This window comes from Xenopus tropicalis, chromosome 8, assembly GCF_000004195.4.
Source record: "Xenopus tropicalis strain Nigerian chromosome 8, UCB_Xtro_10.0, whole genome shotgun sequence".
In the NCBI taxonomy this organism is placed as follows: Eukaryota; Metazoa; Chordata; class Amphibia; order Anura; family Pipidae; genus Xenopus; species Xenopus tropicalis.
In genome coordinates this window covers 8,813,063-8,821,723 of record NC_030684.2, presented here as the reverse complement: position 1 = coordinate 8,821,723, position 8,661 = coordinate 8,813,063, and the positions used below count along the sequence as shown (strand labels likewise).

The 8,661-nt window shown below is 48.4% G+C and overlaps 1 protein-coding gene across 2 annotated transcripts in view; it reads left to right on the top strand.

Annotated features, from left to right (window-relative positions):
* The first annotated feature begins 480 nt into the window (after positions 1–480).
* garnl3 (GTPase activating Rap/RanGAP domain-like 3) overlaps positions 481–8,661 on the top strand; it is a 139,285-nt gene continuing 131,104 nt past the window's right edge. For both annotated transcript variants that reach the window (XM_031891238.1, XM_031891237.1), the window contains exon 1: positions 481–779. In XM_031891238.1, coding sequence (XP_031747098.1) covers positions 676–779 — 104 coding nt within the window. In that variant the 5' untranslated portion in view covers positions 481–675. The remainder of the gene's footprint in view (positions 780–8,661) is intronic.

Here is an 8,661-nt window from a genome sequence, read left to right as displayed (position 1 = left end):
GATCAAGTACAGGTACTGTTTTATTATTACAGAGAAAAGGGAATCATTTAACCATTAAATAAACCCAATAGGGCTGTTCTGCCCCCAATAAGGGGTAATTATATCTTAGTTGGGATCAAGTACAGGTACTGTTTTATTATTACAGAGAAAAGGGAATCATTTAACCATTAAATAAACCCAATAGGGCTGTTCTGCCCCCAATAAGGGGTAATTATATCTTAGTTGGGATCAAGTACAGGTACTGTTTTATTATTACAGAGAAAAGGGAATTTTACTTGGACAAAAATGGAACTGTGTCTTTTCTCATCCACGATGTATCCCTATAAATCGTGCCCCCGATTAAAGGGGAAGCTAAGTGTACATTTTGTTGAAAGGAAGCGGGCTGAGGGAAGGAAGGGTTAAAGCTGTTAACCCTGTGAGGTGCAGAGCAGCCCATCTCCTGGTGCAGGAGGGAGAGTGAATAGGAGGCAGCTGGGTTCCAGCAGGAGCAGCAGCACCTCCCTCCCCAGTCTCCAGTACAGAGTGAGAGCGGCGCTGAGGGATCAGAGGATGTTATTGCCAGCCTGTCCCTGCAGCTAAACCGCAACTCCCAGAGCCAGGACCTACCCCCCCCCCAGCCCCAATCTTCTCCCTGAGGGTCTCCTCTCGCCCAAGGGGGCTCCCCCTTTCTTCGCCATGGACTGTGAAGTGAATTCCTACATGGGCAAAGAGAAATCCAGCAGTATCATGCGGAAGAGGGCAGCCCTGCTCAGGAAAGGCTGCAGCTTTGAGATCCAGAGGTAAGTTACCGGTACCCTGGGTGCCTACCTACCTGCCCCTACTGCTGCTGGGTCACCCCCCCACAAGGGGTATTTCCCATCTGTGGGACTGGAGATGGGCTATAACCCACTCCTTAACCTGTATTTTTTTTTTTTAGCTCATATACCGGCCAGAAGATCCCTTTAACTCATTGTTGGCTGGGTAAACACGTGCCCATTGCTCGCAGTCCATATGCCACCTTGTAATGGGTTAAGTGCCCCCGCACTGGTCAGTTTATCATAGAGAACAGCCCCATTAGGGTTACCTACTTACCCCTGCCAATCCTGGCACATATTGCAGCTCCCTAGCATTTCCCTTAGAGCCATGCTGCAGGCTGCACTGGTTTTTGCATGGACTGTCGCTATGAAAATTGTAAGCTCTTTTGGGCAGGGCTCTCTTCACCTCCTGTATTGGTTATTGATTGCTGTATATGTTACTCCTTGTAGAGTGTAAGCTCTTTTGGGCAGGGCTCTCTTCACCTCCTGTATTGGTTATTGATTGCTGTATATGTTACTCCTTGTAGAGTGTAAGCTCTTTTGGGCAGGGCTCTCTTCCCCTCTTGTATCGGTTATTGGTTGCTGTATATGTTACTCTGTATGTCCAATGTATGGAACCCACTTACTGTACAGCGCTGCGGGGTATGTTGGCGCTTTATAAGTAAATGTTAATACAGGTATGGGACCTGTTTTCCAGAATGATTGGGACCAAAAGTATTCCCGGATAAGGGGTCTTTCTGTAATTTGGATCTTCATACCTTAAGTCTACTAAGACATCAATAAAACATTAATTAAACCCAATAGGGCTGTTCTGCCCCAATAAGGGGTAATTATATCTTAGTTGGGATCAAGTACAGGTACTGTTTTATTATTACAGAGAAAAGGGAATCATTTAACCATTAAATAAACCCAATAGGGCTGTTCTGCCCCCAATAAGGGGTAATTATATCTTAGTTGGGATCAAGTACAGGTACTGTTTTATTATTACAGAGAAAAGGGAATCATTTAACCATTAAATAAACCCAATAGGGCTGTTCTGCCCCAATAAGGGGTAATTATATCTTAGTTGGGATCAAGTACAGGTACTGTTTTATTATTACAGAGAAAAGGGAATCATTTAACCATGAAATAAACCCAATAGGGCTGTTCTGCCCCAATAAGGGGTAATTATATCTTAGTTGGGATCAAGTACAGGTACTGTTTTATTATTACAGAGAAAAGGGAATCATTTAACCATTAAATAAACCCAATAGGGCTGTTCTGCCCCAATAAGGGGTAATTATATACCCAGCAGCTGCAGGGAGTCCCCATTATAGTATGTTGTTCACCTCAAAGGGTATATAGCTGACCGGCTAGGGGTGGGGGGACACCCAATCCCTCCCCTGAATTGCTTCCAACACACTGCAGCATTCTCCAGCTGGGAAGCTCTCAGTCTGCAGTCAGGCAGTGAAGGGGTTACTCGCCCTGGCAGGGCCCCGGGTAAATCATTTATAAGGCGGGGGGGGGGGGGGGGCCGGGGAAGCTGTGACGGCTCATAAGAAAGAGGTTTATGTTAGAAGCAGGGGGATCATTGCTGGGATAAAAGAAATCAAACACCCACTCAGGCTGAAAGTTTCCGGAATAGACCGTGGCACAATACGTTGGTATCAGGACCCACGCCCGGCATATTATACATTCAATGGCACTTTAATCACGATAATAAAGGGCAGGAAAGGCTTGAGCTGGGTATAGGAGGGCAGAGGAATCTGTGCCAACTATGGAGGTGGTAGAAATGTGCCAGGCTGGAACGTAGCTGCATTGTGCCTGGCACTACAGGATCCAGTGGGGGATGCACATACAATTTCACGGGCTGGGAGTTTGCCAATCATATCCCTCTATGGCGCTGCCCCTTAGTCCAATCAGTCAGGGCACAGGGGATCAATCCACGCACGGAGGGGGGGTACACTTTATACCTGCAGAGAGCCCTCCCCCGGCCTTGGTGCATCAATATACATATACCTTCCTGCAGTCCCAGTCTAATGGGATAAACCTGCCTGGTTCTGGTGGGACACTGGGCTTTGGTGTCTAATAGGATAAAGCCGGCTGGTTCTGGTGGGATGCTGGGCTTTGGTGTCTAATAGGATAAAGCCGGCTGGTTCTGGTGGGACACTGGGCTTTGGTGTCTAATAGGATAAAGCCGGCTGGTTCTGGTGGGATGCTGGGCTTTGGCTCAATAGAGGGGGGTGTCAGTCTAATAGGATAAAGCCGCCTGGTTCTGGTAGGAAGCTGGGCTTTGGTGTCTAATAGGATAAAGCCGCCTGGTTCTGGTTGGACACTGGGCTTTGGTGTCTAATAGGATAAACCTGCCTGGTTCTGGGTGGACACTGGGCTTTGGTGTCTAATAGGATAAACCCACCTGGTTCTGGTTGGACACTGGGCTTTGGTGTCTAATAGGATAAACCCACCTGGTTCTGGTTGGACACTGGGCTATGGTGTCTAATAGGATAAACCCACCTGGTTCTGGTTGGACACTGGGCTTTGGTGTCTAATAGGATAAACCTGCCTGGTTCTGGTGGGACACTGGGCTTTGGTGTCTAATAGGATAAACCCACCTGGTTCTGGTGGGACACTGAGCTTTGGTGTCTAATAGGATAAACCTGCCTGGTTCTGGTTGGACACTGGGCTTTGGTGTCTAATAGGATAAACCTGCCTGGTTCTGGTGGGACACTGAGCTTTGGTGTCTAATAGGATAAACCCACCTGGTTCTGGTTGGACACTGGGCTTTGGTGTCTAATAGGATAAACCTGCCTGGTTCTGGTGGGACACTGAGCTTTGGTGTCTAATAGGATAAACCCACCTGGTTCTGGTTGGACACTGGGCTTTGGTGTCTAATAGGATAAACCCACCTGGTTCTGGTTGGACACTGGGCTTTGGTGTCTAATAGGATAAACCCACCTGGTTCTGATGAAATTCTGGGCTTTGGCTTAATAGAGAGCAGCTATTGGTTAATAAAAGTGTATTTTTCTTATGATGGGGCTGAGGAAGGAGCAGGAATGTGGGTGCCGGGCACCCTGCCTAATGAATTATGTATGGGTGCCGTACATGAAAGCACCTTTCAGGGGACAATTGATTAAAGAGCTTAGAGCGAATAGTCTGTTGGAGCTATCAAAGGGGGGGGGGGGCAATCAGAGCTGGGCTATGGAGCTTTGGTACCTAAGACAAGGGTGCCATGATGTGCTACCCGCCCCCCACCCAGAGCCCCCCACCCAGAGGGTCCCGTTAGTTCCCCAGTTCCCACCCTGGGAACGATTAGTAAGGGCTCAGTTATTGGCCGTTGCTTGGCGCTCACATCAGGGGCACAGAAACTGGCACTGGAATAGGTAACAATAAGGCTCCATTGCTCCCTGCACCCATGGGTGCTCCTGTTGGTGCAAGTTAGGGGGCGTAGGAGTCACGAATACACTTGGCAGCAACTTGGGCACCATCTAGGGAAACGCTGGCACGGTGCCGGCCCGGCAGACACCGACTGGGCCTATTTCCCCTTTAAAGTCCCTGACGGAGAGCAGATGGGCCTGTTTTGTAAGATCTTGAAGCCTGAGTCACAATATCGTATATCTCAGCCATTGCGTAACTGGGAGACGTGTTTATTCCCAGTACAATAAACAGCCGGGATTGGATGCAGTTGGCCGGCAATGAGGAGCGGCTGCTTATTTATTGGCCGACGGGCACAAATTGGCTCGTGGTTGGGGCATTGGGGTTTTATTACTGCTTCAAACGCGTTGTGCCGCCAGTTGCAGACTTACAGCAGGATCCATTGGTTGGACGGGTGGCAGTGGTTGGACGGGGTGGCAGTGATTTGAATGGGTGGCAGTGGTTGGACAGGGTGGCAGTGGTTGGATGGGGTGGCAGTGGTTTGACGGGGTGGCAGTGGTTGGACGGGGTGGCAGTGGTTTGAAAGGGTGGCAGTGGTTTGAAGGGGTGGCGGTGGTTGGACGGGGTGGCAGTGGTTGGACAGGGTGGCAGTGGTTGGACGGGGTGGCAGTGGTTGGACGGGGTGGCAGTGGTTTGAAAGGGTGGCAGTGGTTTGAAGGGGTGGCAGTGGTTGGACGGGGTGGCAGTGGTTGGACGGGGTGGCAGTGGTTGGACGGGGTGGCAGTGGTTGGACGGGGTGGCAGTGGTTGGACAGGGTGGCAGTGGTTGGACAGGGTGGCAGTGGTTGCACGGGGTGGCAGTGGTTTGAAGGGGGGGCAGTGGTTGGACAGGGGGGCAGTGGTTGGACAGGGTGGCAGTGGTTGGATGGGGTGGCAGTGGTTTGACGGGGTGGCAGTGGTTGGATGGGTGGCAGTGGTTTGAAGGGGTGGCAGTGGTTGGACGGGGTGGCAGTGATTGGACGGGGTGGCAGTTGTTGGACGGGGTGGCAGTGGTTTGAAGGGGTGGCAGTGGTTGGACAGGGTGGCAGTGGTTTGAAGGGGTGGCAGTGGTTGGACGGGGTGGCAGTGGTTGGACGGGTGGCAGTGGTTTGAAGGGGTGGCAGTGGTTGGACGGGGTGGCAGTGATTGGACGGGGTGGCAGTGGTTGGACGGGGTGGCAGTGGTTTGAAGGGGTGGCAGTGGTTTGAAGGGGTGGCAGTGGTTGCACAGGGTGGCAGTGGTTTGAAGGGGTGGCAGTGGTTGGACGGGGTGGCAGTGGTTGGATGGGGTGGCAGTGGTTGGACGGGTGGCAGTGGTTTGAAGGGGTGGTAGTGGTTGGACGGGGTGGCAATGGTTGAACGGGGTGGCAATGGTTGGACGGGGTGGCAGTGGTTGGACGGGGTGGCAGTGGTTGGACGGGGTGGTAGTGGTTGGACGGGGTGGTAGTGGTTGGACGGGGTGGCAGTGGTTGGACTGAGGGGGTCTGTAGGGCAGGGTAGGACTGGGGGTGTCCAAGGCTGCTACCCCAGGGGCCCCCACACCTCCTTCCCACCCACCCAATCCTGCCATTTACACCCAATGGGATAAAAGCTGTGGCACCTTATTCTGCCCCCCTACATGAACATTGTATTCCTCTGCCAATCGACTCAATGGAAAATTCACCTTAACATGAAGTGTGAATAACCTTGGGCGGGGGCAGGCTGGAGAAACGCTGATTAGATTGTTTGCTCTGCGGTTATATTTTATCCTTGTTTATAAGGAACAGCAAATACTGGCAAATAACTGCCCACGGGACATGGCAAGCTGAGGCAGGGTCTGATCATTTATAGGAGGTTGAAAAGAATTCAAATATTCCTTCTCTGTCTATTTGTATTTATACATATGGGAGGGAGGTGCCATAGTGTTTCCCTTAGACAGTACAGTATGGGGGTACAGCTTATTGTGTGCCCAGAACATTCCTTCTCTGTATATTTGTATTTATACATATGGGAGGGAGGTGCCATAGTGTTTCCCTTAGACAGTACAGTATGGGGGTACAGCTTATTGTGTGCCCAGAACATTCCTTCTCTGTATATTTGTATTTATACATATGGGAGGGAGGTGCCATAGTGTTTCCCTTAGACAGTACAGTATGGGGGTACAGCTTATTGTGTGCCCAGAACATTCCTTCTCTGTATATTTGTATTTATACATATGGGTAGGGGGTGCCATAGTGTTTCCCTTAGACAGTACAGTATGGGGGTACAGCTTATTGTGTGCCCAGAACATTCCTTCTCTGTATATTTGTATTTATACATATGGGTAGGGGGTGCCATAGTGTTTCCCTTAGACAGTACAGTATGGGGGTACAGCTTATTGTGTGCCCAGAACATTCCTTCTCTGTATATTTGTATTTATACATATGGGTAGGGGGTGCCATAGTGTTTCCCTTAGACAGTACAGTATGGGGGTACAGCTTATTGTGTGCCCAGAACATTCCTTCTCTGTATATTTGTATTTATACATATGGGTAGGGGGTGCCATAGTGTTTCCCTTAGACAGTACAGTATGGGGGTACAGCTTATTGTGTGCCCAGAACATTCCTTCTCTGTATATTTGTATTTATACATATGGGTAGGGGGTGCCATAGTGTTTCCCTTAGACAGTACAGTATGGGGGTACAGCTTATTGTGTGCCCAGAACATTCCTTCTCTGTATATTTGTATTTATACATATGGGTAGGGGGTGCCATAGTGTTTCCCTTAGACAGTACAGTATGGGGGTACAGCTTATTGTGTGCCCAGAACATTCCTTCTCTGTATATTTGTATTTATACATATGGGTAGGGGGTGCCATAGTGTTTCCCTTAGACAGTACAGTATGGGGGTACAGCTTATTGTGTGCCCAGAACATTCCTTCTCTGTATATTTGTATTTATACATATGGGAGGGAGGTGCCATAGTGTTTCCCTTAGACAGTACAGTATGGGGGTACAGCTTATTGTGTGCCCAGAACATTCCTTCTCTGTATATTTGTATTTATACATATGGGTAGGGGGTGCCATAGTGTTTCCCTTAGACAGTACAGTATGGGGGTACAACTTATTGCGTGCCCAGAACATTCCTTCTCTGTATATTTGTATTTATACATATGGGTAGGGGGTGCCATAGTGTTTCCCTTAGACAGTACAGTATGGGGGTACAGCTTATTGTGTGCCCAGAACATTCCTTCTCTGTATATTTGTATTTATACATATGGGTAGGGGCTGCCATAGTGTTTCCCTTAGACAGTACAGTATGGGGGTACAGCTTATTGTGTGCCCAGAACATTCCTTCTCTGTATATTTGTATTTATACATATGGGTAGGGGGTGCCATAGTGTTTCCCTTAGACAGTACAGTATGGGGGTACAGCTTATTGTGTGCCCAGAACATTCCTTCTCTGTATATTTGTACCTGTGTGACAGAATAGCACTGATTGATGAGCTGACAGTCTGTAGTTGGTGTCGCCGTGTCCCCGCAGTGTGACATAACTGCAGCAGGAACATAAGGGACCAATTAACGTTAATATGTTGCAGAGATGGAAGCGGCTCCTTGGGAAGCACAGCCAATCAGCAGGCAGATATGAGCAGTGGGATGAATCTTGATATTTTGATTATTTCGGAGGCCCTATAGATCCCTGTAACTGAGCCTGGGGGGGGGATGGATAACCAGGGGTGACGTGAGGCTGTGGCACTTGCAACCACAAGGGGGTGCCATAGATAGAAATAATCAGACCCCTGACCCCAAGAGGAAAATCCATAATCCTACAAGCAGGGGGTGAGGTTATAGGTGAACAGAGGGGGGGGGGGGGACTAAGTAACTGAGCATAGGAAATAGGGAGGGTGAGGAGCCATATTTTATCTCCACTCTCCCTGGGGCCCCTCCCCATCCCATCAATTACTATGTTAGTTCTTTCTTGTGAAGTTTTTAATAAAAACACATAAAAACCCATCCCATAAATTACTTACTGTATTGCCTTTATATAGGGGCACACACAGCCCCCCCTCTACTCAACTGCACCAGCATTAACCCAGGAGCTTTATACTCAGAAAGGATTTCCTTTCCCTTAAGGGGAACCTACAGGAACTGCAATGAGCGCCGTCTACTGGTGGAACGTGGTACTGATTTTGAAACCCCCAACATTCCCTGGCATTTTAACATGATTGATTATCATCTATCTATCTCTCTCTAAATCTCTCATCTATCTGTCTATCTATCTATCTATCTATTATCTATCTCTCTCAATTATCTATCTATCTATCTATCTATCATCTATCTATCTATTATCTATCTATATATTATCTCTCTCTCTCTCTCTCTCTCAATCATCTATCTATCTATTATCTCTCTCTCTCTATATATCTATCTCTCTCTCTCTCTCTCTCTCTCTATATATATATATATATATATATATCATATATCTAATATCTCTCTCTTTATATATATCATCTATCTATAT